Consider the following 18248-nt stretch of genomic DNA (forward strand, 5'->3'; position numbering starts at 1 on the left):
CTGACCCTGGCGATTTATAAAGAATATGCTGACATTTTGGCGCCCTATTTGCTAGAGGTGTATGATGAGGCACTACAGAAAGGAGTCCTTCCGGCTTCTCTGCGCGAGGCGCTCATTGTTACGGTCCTTAAGCCTGGAAAGGCTGCAGTTAGCTGCGATTCGTACCGGCCTCTCTCGATGATTAACATCGACAACAAAATATTGGCTAAAATGATTGCGGCACGGTTGCAGCCGCTCATGACGAAACTGGGGCTGCCGCATCAGTCAGGGTTTATTCCGGGACGGTCTACAGCGCATAATCTGCGCACGTTCTTTGCCGTTGCTGGCTCAGTCGCTGTCGATGATGTGGCTGTGGCAGTGTTCCTAGATGCTACTAAGGCGTTCGATTCATTGCTGTGGCAATATCTGTTTGCGCTTCTTGAGAGAGTGGGAATGAGCAGGGGCTTTGTGAACTGGATACGTTTGCTATACTCGCGGACAGTGGCTCGCTTACGCGTGAATGGGTGTGTGTCGGAGACCTTTGCGGTGGCGCGCGGAACTAGGCAGGGGTGTCCACTGTCGCCGTTGCTTTTTGCGATTGCGATGGAGCCGCTGGCGGCCTATTTGCAACAGCACCATGGTGTGCGGGGGTTGCTGTTTCATCAGAGATCAATTCTGATATCCATTTATGCTGATGACATTGCGCTGTATGTATGTGATCCTGCGCGCAACTTGGACGTGTTATTAGATGAGATTGTCAGGTTTGGGGGTATCTCTGGGGTGGCGATAAACTGGTCTAAGTCTGTCGTGCTGCCTCTCTCGCCTGGAACGGCAGTATGCCGGTCCCGTTATCCAATTATATGGGTGGATGGGCCTCTTAAATATTTAGGACTTTGGCTGAGCTGCGATGTTGAGACGTTCTGGCTTGCCAATTATGGTAAAGCTATGACTTGGTTAGAGGATAGAATTGCAGCATGGCGCTCTTTGCCCTTGTCTCTGACCGGGCGGATTGCGGTGGCCAAGATGCTTGTATTGCCTAAATTTCTGTACTTGTTCATTAATCTCCCACTGGTGCTTACGGCTGATTTTTTGCAGCGTCTCCGTTCCGCACTGATTCGACTGGTATGGGCGGGGGGTCTGCCTCGCATAGTTTGGAGAACATTAGTGTTACCATTTGAGTTAGGAGGACTTGCGGCCCCGATTTGGAGCTTTATTATCACTGTGCGCAGGCCCTGTTTGCGTACTATTGGATCTGACTGATTCGTTATTCACACCTGGCTCCTGAGAGTGATGCGGTGTGGCCGGACGGGCTTGAGCGAGTGTTGGGTAATCTGGCCAGGGCTCGGCCTCGTGGTATAGATACGGTGGCCTCTACGGTCCGGGCCTGGTCGATCTTGCTGAAGCGCTCTGGGACGAAAGTGCAGTTTGCGCCTTCTATGCATGTGGCGGCTGCTGGAGACGAGGTGATGTTTCAGGACTCGCAGCTGTGGAATTTCCTTTGGGCCTTCGATTTGATATCCCTCGACGATTGGTTTGTCGATGGTAGATTGATGTCCACGGGGGATCTCCTGGGGGATAGACCTGCCACTGCACTTCACCGTTTTTATGTGTTGCGGATATGTGCTATGCTGCGTGCTCGTTACCCCAGCTTGCCTGCGACTCTGGCGGCTTGCCGCGCACTGGAGGTGCTGTGGAGTGCGCAGTCGCCGAAGAGGCTTATCATGAAGCTGTATGGTTGTGTGCAGGAGCGGGGGGGGGACAGGGCTGCCTGTAAGGATGAAGTGGGCGGAAGATGTGGGGGAGGATATTGCAGACGATGTTTGGAGGGCATGATGTGCGCATATGAAGGAGTTGTCACCCAACTACAGGCTGCACCTTGTACACTTTAAGTTTCTGCACCGTTTATATTATAGTCCTCGAAGTTTATGCGTTATGGGGCTGTGAGCGGATGATACCTGTGTAAGATGCCGGGCCCCTGCCGCTGACTTTATACACTTGGCGTGGAATTGTCTGGAAGTGTATGCCTTTTGGAGGGAGGTTTTTTGTGTGCTTTCTGAGATGATTGGGCTGGAGATTTCTCCGTCTCCCTTGATGGCGCTGCTGGGTGGGGTGAGCGGAGTACAGACTACAGTGCGACACTTGGTTGGCATGATGTTGCTGTTGGCTAAGCGCAGGGTGGCAATTTGTTGGGGCCGGGCCCTGTCTCCTCAAGTCTCAGATTGGTTGCGGGATGCTGCGTTCTGCCAGGAGCAATTAACAAATTACTGGGAGCTGAAACCGGTTGGCTCCAGGCCACGTGATATCTGGGCGCCCCTTCGATCCTATCTTGAATCTGCATCTGTCTGAAGAGTCTGTTCCGTGGGTGTGTATCCTGACATATCAAGTGCTGTCCTCGCTTCTATGGACTGCAGTGGCATGGGATACCTGCTGAGAGTTTTGATTGCTCCTCCCGGCCTTTTCTTTCCTTCTTCTTTTGGGTTTTTTGTTTCTTCCTCTCTGCCACATGTGTTTAGAGGCCTGCCCTTGGACTCGACGGCCTGCTGAGACTGTTCGGTGCTAGACTGCATGTACATGGACATTTGGTATTGTTATCGGACTCCATCTGTTTGAAGCTCGAGAACCTTTAGAGACATGGGATATGGCTGGTGCTCTGGAGCTCCGGTGATCCAATGTAGCGGTAACTGCCTTGATCTACTGCTGTGAGGACAGAAGAGGTGCTTTTGTATGTATGTTGTATGTTGTTCACATAAATTCATAAATATTTTTTTTTTTAAAGGAATAACACTACCACTTGCTAGAGGAGAGTAGGACTCAGGAAACTGCTTGCTAAAACACCAGAGCCCTGACCTCAGAGTAATGTGTATTTGTTTATAAATGATGTATTTAACTTTGTGTTGGCATATAAACACTCTTTTTTCAATAAAAGCGAGTATTTAACTGGAGAATCATTTATTGGTGCCACTGAACGTTTTTTGAGTTGTGAGCCTGTGTTCACCCCCTGTATCTACCTCTTCCCCATGAAACCTTGGACTGCTCGACCTGCGATACCACTCAGAGTCAAATGCTGAAGGCATACTTAGCAATGTTGCTGATGTGCAGCCGGGCCTGCTCAATCACAGCTTCAGTGAGAGCATTTAAGACTGATTCCCAGGCACCCACGTCTCCGGGGAATCCTGCTCTGATTAAAAGCACTAGGGGGTGGAGAAATTTGACTTAGGCATCATGGAATTTCTAAGCATTGTACTCACTAGTGGGGCTTAACCTGAATGTTGCCTCACATGAGTGAGGAATAACCAAAGTCCTTAGAGTGGGAAGCAGGACTCAGGGATTCCCCCACATAACACTAGAGTGCTGGCCTCACAGACTGTGTGTATTATTTGCTGTATGCCATATTTGCCTTTGTGTGATATAATAATACATTTTCCACAAAAGCAAGTACCTAACTGGAGATTAATTTATTGGCTTGCTGAGTGGGTTTTTGAGCTGTGAGTCTGTGTACACCTTGCATCTACCTTTCACCCAAGAAGCCTTGGACTGCTCAACCTGCCTTAGCACTGACAGTCAAGTGCTAAAGAGGTAGTATTAGGCCCATCTGCTCAGGACCCATAGTACCTCAGGCCCGGGATATCAGTAGTAAAATAATTCACCACCATGGTTGGGCCGAGTAGCTCCTGGTTGTCCTGTGGCTCTCTGAAAGGGGTTTGGACAACTAACAAAAGTTTTGGTAAATTTTAAGCTTGTTTATTTAAACAACTGATGGTATTAAAAAGGTCCCGATAATATTTCTCACATATTTGCAGCCCTGGGCCTTTGTGATTTTTTTCGGCATGATTTGTGCTTAAACAAATGTTGGACAATACCTCAGGAAAATGTTCAGAAAATAAGGCCTAAATGAAGACAACAATAGTTTCTGAGCTGTAAATCCCCCACAATGTCATCAAGCATTACATGCTATTTCACTTCTAACAATGAATAAGAAGATTGGCTTTAATCAAATAGTTGTTAAATTTACAAACAGCTATTTTGAATTACTATGCTCATTATTTACAACAGTGATGTACTCAGCAAGAGGGCTTCTAAAACCCTTCCTTCTTGCTGCACATTTCTTGTACGTAAAGTCATAATTGTCTTTATCCTTAGAAAAACAAAAGCCCCGTTTTAAATGGCCTCACCCATTTTATATGGTAGTCGACAACAATAACTGACTAATGTTTATGTACTTATGATATTCTTAGACCCTTCCCTGACTATAGTGGTAGAAAATTAGACTCTGGGGCAGTTGTTCTAAACTTATTGCTAAAGGGCCACTAAGATGCCCCATTAAAGGTTTGCAGATATATCTTGACCATAGTGTTGAGCATTACAAAGAAGCAGGAGTATGGGGGTGACAGGTATGAGAAATAATACAGTGGCACTATACAGTGACAATAACGCTTTAGAAGGCACCATAAAGACGTGCAACAAACAACTTACCCAAAGGAAACCATGATCCATAGAAAGTGAATCAGGCTTAACGTCACAAGAGAGATATGGTTCAGGATTATAGACAGCACATTCAATCTACAACGTTTGAAAGAAAACTTGGTTAATTGAAATTGAGAAGTAAACACTCTGTCAGCTTTTAAAATAACTGCTATTCATTTTATTTATGTTTCCCAATTTGTTTAAATCGTTTTCTTTCACATGTTTGCTCTTGCTGCTGGTCTAGATACCAAAGAAAGAATCTATCCCAAATCCTAACACATATTTGGTTCTATACATATGTCTTATTGTCTTGTTTTGTATCATAACATCAACTACTATTATTTGTATTTGAATTCTGAATTAGGAATGCAGAGCATTGACTTTACTCATTATATTCAAATGCCCCCCAAGAGTATTCTTACAGGGTCTCATTCACACAGATGTTTTTGAGATTGTAAATAGTATTTTCAGACCATAAAACTGCTCAGAGAATTATGATCAGATGATATTTCCAACACTACATCACAGATACTACGGCAGAAAATCAGCCCACTTCAAAAACTTCCTTTATAATAAGTTATGGACATGTTCATCATGAAAGTGATAAATTAGCACAAGGGGGTAACTTGCTATGTATTCACAACTTTTCCACAATGCTTTTCATACTTTTTATGCGATATAGTATAGTATAGTAGTTGTGCAAAATGTGTGGGTAAAACACTCTAACACCCCTACATTTGAAGGGAGCAGAAGCAAAGGGGAGTCTAAATGATCACAATACACTGGGTTGGAGAAATAAGAAAACGTTTTTGATGTGCTAATGCAACTTTCAGCTGTAAAGGTTTTGTCCAGTGGACTATCCACGTGAGTAAGTAAAGCAGTAGGATTACTTATCGTAAACCAGAATTTGGATACATTTCTTGAGTACTGTTGAGATTTTATTTGAATTCCCAAAAAATAGAAAATCTACCGAAATCTTAGGAGGATACAAACAGTAAGTGAATCTCCGGCTTTTAGAAAATGCTCTATGAAAGAGGCATGTTGGCTTTAAGATGGTAGCATGACAAGTGGCATATTATGTTTACCCTTTATATTGCAGTACTACTGATGTAGGGCCTAATTTGGTGGTTGATGGATGGAGTAAAGGCAGTCATGGTGATGGAGGACTTTATGTTCACCACCTTGTCTTTACTCCTCATGCCAAACGTAGAGTTCACCACCAGCCCTGCAATGAACTATATGCAGTTGTATGAAATGCCACCACAGCAGTTTATACAAAACCATTTAAAAGTTTGGCATGCATTTGTCATTGATAATGGACACGTACAACAAACTTTAAAGGTTTTTACTTTTCCAAACAAATACCTCCAAAGCAAGAGTTTGTTTTTGGAAAATTAAAAATGTATTGCCCCATATGAGATTTCTTCCATGGTGTGGGGATAATTGCATTCTTTTTACTGTTAGTCAGTAAAAAAAAAAAAAAAATTGACTGCCCATTCTAAATAGGGTGGATGGTCAGATGGCTTACCTCTGAAGGCCTATACTCTTTCAGGCTATCAGAGGAAGTTTAGGCTGACAGAGTGCATTTTACTCCTTCAGTGTAGACATGGTGGTCTTTCCAACCCAAATCTGGGCAGATAGACAGAGTTTGGTGGACAGAGTACCCCATCCTTGTTGTGAGAGTGTACCCTGTCCATAAAAATCTATATTGGACCCTTAGATTGCATGTAGAATTGCATTGGAGGAATATTCTTACCTCCTCTACAAGCCAAGGAACATTTGAAAAGGCGTAGCCTTAGGAATTCACTGAAAGTAATACAAAGTAAGTGTGTTACTAATATCTAATTCATAACTTTATAGTTGGCAAATGCTTTGCCATTCATGGACACCACAGAGGAGGGTTTTGTCAATAGATTTTTTTCATCTTAAGAAGAGCCAATAAATTAGCCAGAAGTATTGGTGATAATTGTGTTTTCATCCATTTGAAAATGAAATAAAGATAGAAAAACTACACTCAAGCATATCTAAATTCATTTTTAGATTATCCAATGGAAGTGACTAAATAGTGGTAGTATACCTGGTCATTTGCTTCTGTGTACTTTGTTTTGCTCAGACTTCATTGACCCTGACAAAAATAGTTGGCAGAAAGCATATCTTATTAGGATTTAGAGATACTAATTTGACCAGAAACTCATTTGCCCCTAAGATAATTTTAAGATAAACTAAGGGGCTAATTAGGAGTTTGGCTAAAAAGGTACTCCGTTGCAATGGCAATGGAATATCCTCACTGCTATACTCTTGATAAAGAGGTGGGTGGCCAACCATGTTTACTTCAACAGAGTAAAATTTACTCTATTGGCATAAACCCTCCTCCGATGGTATGCCAGAGGAGGGGCCATCAGAGGTAAGCCATCTGATCATCTGCCCTATTTAGATAGGGAGTTTAGATGACTTTTTCTTTATTTTTCATTTTGGTTTTTTCTGTCCATCATCACCAGGTCCCGGGTATACACTTGCGTTGAGGGACTGTAAATAAATAAATTAAAAAAATACTTCCACACCATTGATGAAAAAATCCATGGTGTGGCAGTCATTTTTCTTTATTTTTCAAATACAAACTGCTAAATTGAGAGTTTGTGTTTGAAAAAAAAACTCTAGAAAATTTTGACGGACCGACAAAGCCATATGTTCAACTTTTCCTAGAGTGACAGGAACTGCCATGAAGGTTCATGATGGGGTGGTAGACATTTGTAACTTTGGTGGGCAGGGGGTGGACGTAACGTTATGCTGCTATGCTGTCTCCTGCTATATTGTCTGCCAAACCCTAAATCAGGCCCTAAATCTCCGTTTTCATTTATAATGTACTGAAGTCAATGCTTGACTTAAATGTCACACCAAGATGTTTTTATATGGATAAACATATGCTTCACAACAAGAGGTCCTAGGAAAGTGATCTGCGGGAGGAGACAGTGCATAATTCTGACACTTGCCTACGATAGAAAGACCCTGCCCAGTAAAATCTAAAAAAGGCCACATGTCTAATACTCCTTGCCCACTACACTTTGCACACCCTATCTGTCCTTTCACTGCAGACTTAAAACCCAGCTCTGCAACTTTCACATTGACAGTACCAGTGATACGTGGATTATTTCATAGCTCTACCATCTTTCAAAGCACCATTGCTTATGTGCTGTTATTATTTCTGTCTAAGCCTCCTGCTTCCATCAATGTATTTGCCTAACAAATCCTAGTGTTGTGGTTTGTCCAAAAGGAAATTTAAATATAAATAGAGCACCTTTTTCATTTACCGAAAATGGCTTGGTCACATCACTAATACCAATCCTAATTTTCTGAACATTGTAAATGAATCCTATCACAAAAATGAGTCAATGGCGCTTCCTGTCAAACTGAATAAGCAACTCCACTGTGAATTACTTTTCTCAGCGAATGATAGGGAAATGTTTGTCTGCACATATTTCCCAGCTATAGGCAGTCAAATGATGTCACTATGCCAACTATTATGAAGGATTGACCTTTGCTTCATTTTTAAAACTACAGTCCATTAAGGTATATTTTGCTGCAGAATTTCCTATTAGCTGGTCATATGTTTTAAAGACCAATCTTAAGGGATGCTCATGAAAGCATGTGATAGCTGAAGAGCAGCGACAGTACTAAGAAAAGAACACACCTTTTACTTGAAAGGTAACATATTTAAGCACTCTTCAGGTGTATTTCGTGTTCTCTTTTACAGAGCCAAATATATCAGCATATGCTACCAGAAAGGTTTGTGGCAAAGTAGAAATCATGGTGATTTAAAAAACACTTCCTCAGCACAGATATTGACACTACACCTAACACAAGGTAAAATGTCCCCTACGCCATACATCTGTGAACAGTAGACATAATGGTCATCAAGTTTACTACGATAGAGAACTTATACCTTCTTACATAGGCTCCCTATGAAACCAGGAAGCCAAAATGGTAATTTCTGCTTCTCAGTTCAGAAAGGCATCAAATTATCCTAAAATAGGTTCACTGTCTGCCTATCCTATCTAAGGTTTCCTTGAAATTAGCCTCCAGACTATTTGTCCGACAGGGAATCCATGCATGTTCCTTGGTGTGCTTAGAATTCCCACATTCTAAATAGATGCTGTACATCATGATTAAAAGAAGTTGAAAATCCCAATAGTTCTCAAAGGTGAGACCTATTGGCTTTTCCAGGGCTCAGGTCTTTCCTAGACAGCGTATGCGTGCTCTGTTTCAAGACATATTGTGCACTCACCAAGGACATACAGGCACTTCGAGCCCTTGTTCTCTATCACCAGTTTCTTCCAACATCCCCACCATGCTGGTTCTGACAACCCACTGGGTAACTTCCCCCCACCTCAGGCTTCCATGTTTTGTGTTAAGAGTGGCTACAAAATGACATGACCACCGCATCACAGCACCATTTTTTAGGTTTACTGCAGGAATGCTGTACAGCGTGGCTAACAATTATTGTCAAACCTTATGTTTCCCTATATTCTTGTAAACTCTCTTTGAAAACCTCTTGCCTTAGATCTCAAAAGAAAAACCTCCCCACTACTTTTTAAGGAACAATTAAAAAAAGTCACACCCTTGTCCTCTGATTCCTCTACTATCCTTCTCGCTCTAAAGGAGTTGTTTAAATTCCTAGTGCTAAAATCTTTAGCTGAACAAGTATTTAAAAGAAAATGACATAATAGAAATAGGATGAAATAGAAAAATATGTTCAACCGAATTGTCTTGCCAGCAAATACATGTTGGATTGTAATGAATAAATCAAACGGTATCACTTATACCTACACTTGCCGTTGGGATCGACCATATGTTAGTTAGCTAGAATGAAAACATTGTAACTGCCAGAGGTTCAGATTGATGCACGCATTTACATATGTTGTTTGTTGACAGCCTGCCAGATTTATTATATCGCTATATCCTTCAGAGTTGTTTCTCACAGAGAACAGTACGGTGCATTCGCCCGGCTTTTTAGAAACAGTTTAATACAGCAACTTCTAACAATAGCAACAACAAAAAAGCCAAACTGAGCTACCGTTGCTGGAGAGCACACACAACAGCTTCTGAGTTGGACCATCTAGTAGCATAGCATGTCAGTTCGGTAAATTTCCATAAACCAGGCTGCTTTAAGGTGTTTTTCGATGTACATTATTTGTGCATTCAGTATCCTTAATTCTCAACATCATTATACCATGTTATAATGGGCAGTGTAACTCTTGATTGCATACAGCTGAGTAATTCACCACAGCTCCCAGTATGACTCCCAGAGTTGCATATCTGACACACAGAAGGGCCAAAAGAAATGTCTCTACTTGCACTGACATTTCTACTAGAACTGATGCCCCAAGAGCCATACCCCAATATTACTGGTAGCAGTTATTTTATTTGGCAAGCCGCACTTGCAAATGATTAGATTCTGGCCTGCCTTCACACAAATAACTTTTCACCTCTGCATTGTTCAGCCATCCAGCTTCCAGCCAGGACAGGAGATGCAGACAACGTCAAAGGCTTCAGATGGAATTCTCTAGAAACTTCCCATACTTCAAAGAAGATACCTGCAACTGGACCCAACTGAGCCCTGCTGGCCTTTGCTGGAATGAGTTACTGACCGTCCTAGAGGTGCCCCTCAGGTCTTGGACCCCTGGTGTTGCATCAGTTGAGCTCGTTTCCAAAAAAAGGAGAAATCTTGAAGTTCTTGGCTCTTTGCGACCACGATTGGGCCTGTTTGCACTAAGATCTCACTGCCTGCGCTGACTGCCAATGTGAAACTCAGGCGAACCTGACCCTCAGGCCATAGCGACACCCAGGAACACGACATCTGCACTTCATACTACAGCTGCGACAGCTTACTGTGACCACCATCACAAAGTACCATCAACGATCGTCCATGATGCCCAACAGAATCTACAGCAACAACTGTTGGTGATGACCGGCCTGCTCTACCCACTACATTATTGACCATCCGCGATGCTCTCCCTGCTCCTCTTGTCCCCTTCTACCACAAACCGAACTCTTCACGCTGGACTAAGAAGGTAATGCTTTCAGCAAGACTAACCTGGTTCCTGTATCTGGCCCACCTTCCGTCGCGGTTGGCCTGAACTTGTGATTTCACCAATTCTCACACAACCAGATAAACACGAGTAGCGGATTATGCTTGTTGGCGCTATGCTTACCTGAAATCTCTAAAATTGCATATCTCTGGTTCTACTGATTAGATTTGATCGTTTTGGTGTCAAGTGATTTATTACATTTCACACTATTTTTATAAATTACTGTGGTATTTTTTTGTGTTATGTTTTCACTTTATTACTGTTTGAAAAACTGCATACATACTTTACACATTTCTTCCAAGTTAAGCCTGACTGGTTTGTGCCAAGCTACCAAAGGGTTAAGCAAAAATCAATATAGGATATGCTTTTGGCTTCAACCTGACAGGCATTGTGCTTTCTGTTTGAGTAGAGCTTCACCCCCCTTAACCAGTAACCCAATATCCAACACAGTTTATGTAGGGAAAATAACTGATCTTGGTTTTCATTTAGTCCTATTGGGGGCTTCACAGCATGGCAAATAGTCTGTATTCTGCAATTTGGACCTTTTAAAGGTTTTTATAGTAGGGAATGTGAAGGTTGGCATACATGGCATAGGAATAGTTACATCTCAGTGAAGAAGTAGTGCCTCATGGTACAATCAACCAAATTGCGTCTTTAATCTTCAGAGAATCCCCTGACAGACACCCAACATGAAGGAAATGAAGATCAGCTAATATACGAGATGGAAGAGACCAAATAAGAGCCAACTATCTGAGCAGTGGGGAGCAGAAGTAAATGGCCTGTGGTTCAAAACATCCCTGACATGGTAATGTTGTGTCATCCTATCTTTACATCAAAAGGAACCTAACATGGAATATGTGATAGTTACAAATTGTTTTGTTACTTTAAGGATGAAATGATAAGAAATCAAAGATAAAAATGATTACGCTCTAATAAGGTGAGTTACTGGTCAGTGGATTGCGATTTTTTTATCTCTATGCCATTTTCACAAACATGATAGGAAACAACAAGGCGAAAATGGCAGCTATTACAAATGCACTTTTTAAAGATATTGTAACTAGAAATCACAAAAAGATCAGAAGGGATTGGAGGACTTAGTTAAAACAAATTTTATGTAAAGTAGAATGAAGATGGCAAACAGAAATCAACTAATGATCTCTACAGAACTACATTCGCAAATTGAAAAGAGGTCTCTGTATTTCAAGAATTCCAAGTCAACAACATGTGAATCCTGAAATGCTACAGGAATGAGGTGAAAATAATATGAACTGAGTGCTGGTGATTCTCATTAAAAATGTGACAACTTTATAAGGATTTAATTCAAAGTGGCAAAGTTAATGAAGTTAGAGCGGAATTGTGATTGGTGAATGTGCAACCATTTATTTTATTGTCAGTATTAGTTATTTAGTTAAAGTGTGTGGGATCCAATAAAAATATTGGTATGCTAATTGCAAGAAAGTGTCTTCTACCTGTGAAAACGTCCAGATGGTTCACTTTTTGGACTGCTGATTTTTATCTCTGCTGTGGTATAAGTCTCACTAATGGAGTTTCACCTACTGTAATGCTTCACTGAAATTTGTTCTGTGCTTTTACTCACGAAATCCACTTTTGAAAATAAGGTCTGCTGCTTGCTTGACATCTAGGATAGCTGGGGTGCAGGTCAACTACTGTCCGCTCAAATCCAAATCAGACAGGCATACCATAGTCTTGGCAGGGAAGAAACTCTATCACTATTAAGATTGCTCTGCAAAGAATTAAATTGAGCCCTAAGTGCAAAGGTAAACCTTCGGACTGGGTCCTATATCTGACCCACACTCCATCATGATCAGCCTTAACCTGTCCTTAGGTACCAGTTAAGCACAACCAGATGACTAGGGTTATCGCTTAAGACGTTTTAGCTCTATTTTCACATTTAGACTTTAAACATTCATAACTCCAGTTTCCATTATTAGATCTTTGTCATTTTGGTGTCACTTTAATTCTTAAATTTTATTTTATCTAAATTGGTTTGGAATTTTTCTTGTGTTGTGTTGTGAATGTATTACCGTTTTGGCACTGCATAAATATTTTATAAATTGCCACAAAGTAAAGCCTATCTCCTCTGTGCCATAGCTACCAAGGGGTTAAACACATGTTTATTTAGTGACTTCACCAGTTCACCCTGACAAGGGTTGTGGTTATTACTTGAGGAGGGTATTCAAACCCCTCAATTTATACCCCAATTCTTACACCTACAGAATGCACACACCCTTGCCGTATAGCACCAGGATGTGTGCATTGGCACATGGTAGCCTAATGTGCACAAGCGCAGGAAGAAAGGAAAACAGAGTCATATCATAGTAGATAGTGTTCCTCTGCTCTCTTCCTTTCACTTAAAGCAGCACAGCTACCTTAGTTACTGCACTGCGTTGTATAATTTTTAGATAGTCGGGTCTGCATGTCTCAACTGACAAGAATTGGATCATCAGTAAAGGGGGGGGAGTCTAGAAGATGAACAACTGCAAATTAAAGGCCACAGTACATGTGAATGTGGCACTGAGTCCTCCAGAAGAAAGTGATTGCAACTACAGTACCATTACCCAAACCATTGCACACTACTACTAAACAGACAGCATTAACAGCTTCATATGGCAGGAATTAAGTCAAGTGCAGACAATGCAGGCACAGCAACTGGCAGAACCAATGACAATCAAGAAGATGGGGTCCCCACAGAGGAGTACCTGGAACAAAACACAATGACCTATTGGCATAGGGAGAAGCAACATTGGACAAAACTCAGCCGGTCAGCAGTACACTATCTAGCATGTCAAATAGCAAGAGTGTATTTGGAGCTCGTGTCAGGCAACTGGGCCAGTTGTCAGAGTCAGAAGGACCAGTTACTATCTTTGAAATGAGAAGACACTGACTGATTAAAATGATCAAAGACTTCATTAAATATAATATCAATCCTTCTGAAGACAGAACCATGGATGAGGGTAATTGGTCTGACAATACAAGTGTGGCAAGAGAACATCCTTGAGATGACCCCTACGAGTTTGGGAACACACTCTACTTTCCTAATTAAAATATGAACAATAACACAAGATAAGACGTGACAGCTTAAAAAAAATATATATAAATTTGGTGTGTGACAGTGTGGCTTAAACCAGCTATTTTAAATAAATTTAAATGGACCAGTGTGCATGACACAGATCAAGGAGGACACATCCATTTTTGCCAGGCTCACTGAGGGGTGGGAGACCACAAAGACTAATTCATCCTTTGGTTCAACAGTAGACTTTGAAAGGTGCAATGATGTCATATTGTGTACTGGTAGCCTTCATTTTATAAAAAGAAGATGATGATCTCCTTTCATCCCAATCCTTAACTTCATTCCCAAGCTGTGCTGCCAGTGAAGATTCAAAAGGCTGCACTGATTATATGTATTGTATATCGCTTTCAAGGGAAAGGGAGAAACATATGTAAATGGACACCACACTTACCACAGGTAACTTGTACCAATGAATAGTAAATTATGATAATTCATGGGATGCCTGGGAGGGTGCTTACAGGTAAACTAAACTTGATATGTAATGTTTAGGTGATCAATTTGAATGATTAGTGCTTGCCTTCTACCGGCAACTGGTATTGTTATGTTACTTAATTGTCCTTCCGTTGAACCTAAATTCATCATCTCTAGGTTGTTTTGAGACTATTCCATTTGGCTATACTAGAATGAGACTCAATTTATTTTAATCTTCTTGTTCAACAAGTTGATTTTTTTTATTTTAGAAACCTTAAAGTAGCATTGACAATAGCCAGCAGAAGGACCATTGCCTATCTACTTCAATTAGAAACTAGAGGTCGCAAAGAGGCCCACCGCAGACCTGCCAACTCACACTGTGCTACTGTGTGACACACTGTGTTGGCTCCCATCACATGGTCACCCAGTGAGGAGCCAATATCACACGTTGGCAGGCAAAACAAGCTGAAAACCACTGTAAACAGTGATTGTCAGGTCAATTTTGGAGGCTTTAAACTGTTCATTAATGGGTGTGAAAACACCCCAAGACATAAGAAGCAGCCTCAGCAATTTCTTTTTTTTTGTTTCTTTGAAGGAGGTACGGGGGGGCCAGCTGGGGGCCAAAGTGTCTCTGGAGTACTTCTTGGACAAGGGCCCACCCCCTCCAATGCCCCACCCCCTTCTAACATGGTGAGATTGTTGTGCAAGTTGGCAGGTCTGCTGCCCCTGTGGACTGGTGAAAGGTCCAATGATAAGGAAAATTTTGACGTGTGTCTCAAGTCAAAAACTCTAATTAAGTGGCTGTGGTGTGGACATGCCACATGATGAGCATCGTAGCTAAATGTTTTTATACATGGTGAGGACTGAGCATATGCATCAAGTTGTTTGGGGTTGGTACAAGTTTGGAATCCCACCTAAGAGTTCCACTCTCTGACCACTAATTCATGTAGACACATATACACATTTTAAATATACATCACATAAATTAAACCTGTGGTGGAATAATGCTTCCTGAAAATTAATAAATATAAAACTACAAATAATTTGAACATTGCTTACCTAGCCCCGTCACCTTCATGCTAAGCAGGGTGAGCAGGGCCTTCTCCCTATTATGTCATCCCAGCAGGGTGTGGTGGCACATGTTGCACCACAATATCCCCCACTGCAGATTGTACACAGCAAGACTATACCCCTTTTCGGGCCTGCCACCTGATGCATTCATGTAGGGGAGGCGGGGAGGTATAAAAAATGAGCACTGGCACCTCCGCCTCACTAAAAATGTGGAGAGGTATTACCACCTTATGCTGCTGTGGTCAGGGGCCTGGGAAGGCATTGTGATGCTGCCTGCCTCTGTCATAGCAAGGACTAATTCAGTTCAATTCAATTCAAACAGGTTTTCTATAGCGCATGGCTATCCAACTGGGCTTCCCAGCGCTTATCGAACAAGCACTCGAAATCACCAACATAAACTCCCCGAAAACTCTTATGCCAAAAAGATGGGTTGTCAGGGATCTTCTAAAAATGAGTTCAGACTGCTGCTTCCGAATAGTAGTGAGGAGGCTATTCCATAGCCTGGAAGCCAAAAAAGGAAAGGACTGGCACCCACATCTAGCTCTTTTGACCCTAGGTACTGAAAGAAGTCCCTGTAAGCTTGACCGAGGGGACCTTCCTGGGACATAAGCGGAAAGTGGGTTGTGGATAATGGTTTGACCTTTCCGCTGAATGGGCCAGTAAGCAATACACATGGCTTTAAAACAAATCCTTTTTTCAACTGGAAGCCAATGGAAATGGTTTATCACACACTTCGGGCTTCCCAGAAATAGGGAGTTCCCATACTCTAGGTGCAAGTTAATCACACCATACACCACGATTCTCCTCGAAGGGAGTGGCAGCATGTGTAGAAATTGTCTAAGGGATCTAAGGATCCCAAAACAGGAGCCAGAAAGTTTTTTTTTTTTTCGCTTGAGGTTCCATGGTTAATTTCTCATCAATCCAGAGCACTAAACCCCTAATTACTGTGGCCACTTGGGAGGCTCTCCTAGATGTTGGGCCATGCTAGTTGCTGCCATCTTAGTTTGTTATTCCCAAACACCAGGACCTCAGTTTTATCACCACTGAGCTTGAGACAGCTTCTTAACACCCATTCTGTGACCTCAATGTGGCAGGAATTCAGCTGGGAGGAAATACGGCTAGTCTACGGGCCGAGTGCCATAATAATTTGAGTGTCATCAGAGTATGAAACTAAGGCTTGGCCATGGGATTGTATAATCTCTGCTAGCAGGTGAACATATACATTAAATAATGTAGGGTTCAAGGATGAGGTCTGAGGTACCACATGATGTAGTGGGTAAATTGAGAAGAGACCGGAATCTTCACAAATCTGGAAAATACTGTCCCCTAAAAAGGATTTCAGCCACCTAAATGCATCCCCTGAAATTCCTACTTCCTCTATTCTCTGATGGAGGAATGGATGTGACATCGTGCCAAAGGCAGCACTAAGATCTAGCATTATCATGGCAGCTGAATCTCATCAATCTAAAATTGCATGTATTTCCTCTGTTGCCGCTAGTAGCACTGTCTCCATGCTGCTACCCCCTCTAAAGCCAGTCTGAGTGGAGTGCAGAATGCCGTGGCCTTCTATGAAGCAAGAGAGATGTTTATTTACATACTTTTCTAAGACCTCACTAATGAATAGGAACAAGGAGATGGGTCTATAACTTTTTCCCGCAAGAGGGTTAGCTTCAGGCTTCTTTAATAGTGGATTTATTATTGCATGTTTCCAAGCTTGAGGAATGCAGCAGTTTAACAATGAGTGATTGAGAATTTCCATAAAGATAGGTTAGCTAGGTTAACTCAAAGGAAAGGTAATACCGACACAAAAGACAAACACAGGTCAAAAACTGAAAAATGAACAAACAAGGGCAGTCAAAAAGTAACTAAACATGAAAATAATGTAACAAAATGGGAGAGAATGGGTGGATGGAAGCGGATGGACCCAGGAAACAGGGAAATACAAAGTATAGCGAGACAGGAGCATGCTAGAGTGAATAAAATGGATGCACACTTGCACACCGATGTTTGGGGTTTTCCACTTTAACAGAGAATCCATCCCCAGCATAATTATTTTAACGTAAGGTGTCAGGGATGCATTTTGGAGCAAATAACATGAATTTTGCATACTCCTAAATTTTAAGCTGCATTCAATCTGGCATCACACTGGCAAGTCAGATGCCAGTGTGAAATAAACTTTGCTGGGGGGTGCTGCTAGAGTGGTCTTCCTCTACTCTCACCCCATGTTAATTTAAGGTATCAGGAGGGCAGAGGGGACTAAAGCGATAACTCTCTCCAGCACTGTGTATATCAGGTTGCTTAATACTTATGAGTAAAGGAGAGAGGGAAGAGAAAGCGATCCAGGAACATAAGCGTGACTGAGAGGTGGCGGGGGTCAGAGACACAGGTGCTGTGGGGGAGAGAGACAGGAAGATGAGTGGCAGAGTGGAGCGAGTCAGTACAAGCCTGCTAAGGGTGTTGAGACAGGGAAGAGAGGAAAAGAGTTGAAACGAAAGGAGTGATAGGAGGACCACTACCATGGGTAGAGGTTGAAAGGAAAAAGGGTGCCATAGGGGGAGGATGGGGAGGATGACAAGAACAACAGGGAGAAAATTGAACAATGGACAAATGCCACTGGATGCACTGAGACAAGGTCTACTGGGGACTGATGAATTTCCACATTTGGTGTTGTCAACACAGTTGTCCCCTAGCCTTCTTTAATTAGACCTTAACTAAAGGATTTTCACTGAATTTCAAGCTTCTCTTAATAAAGGACAAAATACAGAAGCGCCTATTGACAAAGAGTAATTCTGCCATAAACATATATTTATGACTGAATTCACTTTTGTAAGCCTGCTAGGAATCTACAACAGCATTTTTGGTGGTGGTATATTTTATTCTGCAATTTCCATCATGAGTTTGGAGAAATACGCAGTAGTAAATTCCACTCACTAGATGGGAAATGGATGTTCCAAGTCGTGTTTGCCTTGAAGTTTGGAGACACTCGTGTTTGTGAGCATTCCCAAGCAACATTCTCACATCTTTGTACTGTGGAAAAAAACAGAGAATATACACCTGGTAAGATCTGGAGTTAGAACTCTTTCAGGATAAAAAGGGGAAGTGGAACACCCTCAGAATTGCTAGAGGTGTTGGTGCAGGTCTTCATT

The 18248-nt window shown here is 42.0% G+C and overlaps 1 protein-coding gene across 3 annotated transcripts in view; it reads right to left on the reverse strand.

Annotated features, from left to right (window-relative positions):
* Positions 1–18248, reverse strand: part of ARHGEF10 (Rho guanine nucleotide exchange factor 10) — a 949815-nt gene that overhangs the window by 397400 nt on the left and 534167 nt on the right. For all 3 annotated transcript variants that reach the window (XM_069235817.1, XM_069235818.1, XM_069235819.1), the window contains one exon: positions 4453–4539. In XM_069235817.1, the coding sequence (XP_069091918.1) occupies positions 4453–4539 (87 nt within the window). The remainder of the gene's footprint in view (positions 1–4452; positions 4540–18248) is intronic.

Source organism: Pleurodeles waltl, chromosome 5 (assembly GCF_031143425.1).
Source record: "Pleurodeles waltl isolate 20211129_DDA chromosome 5, aPleWal1.hap1.20221129, whole genome shotgun sequence".
In the NCBI taxonomy this organism is placed as follows: Eukaryota; Metazoa; Chordata; class Amphibia; order Caudata; family Salamandridae; genus Pleurodeles; species Pleurodeles waltl.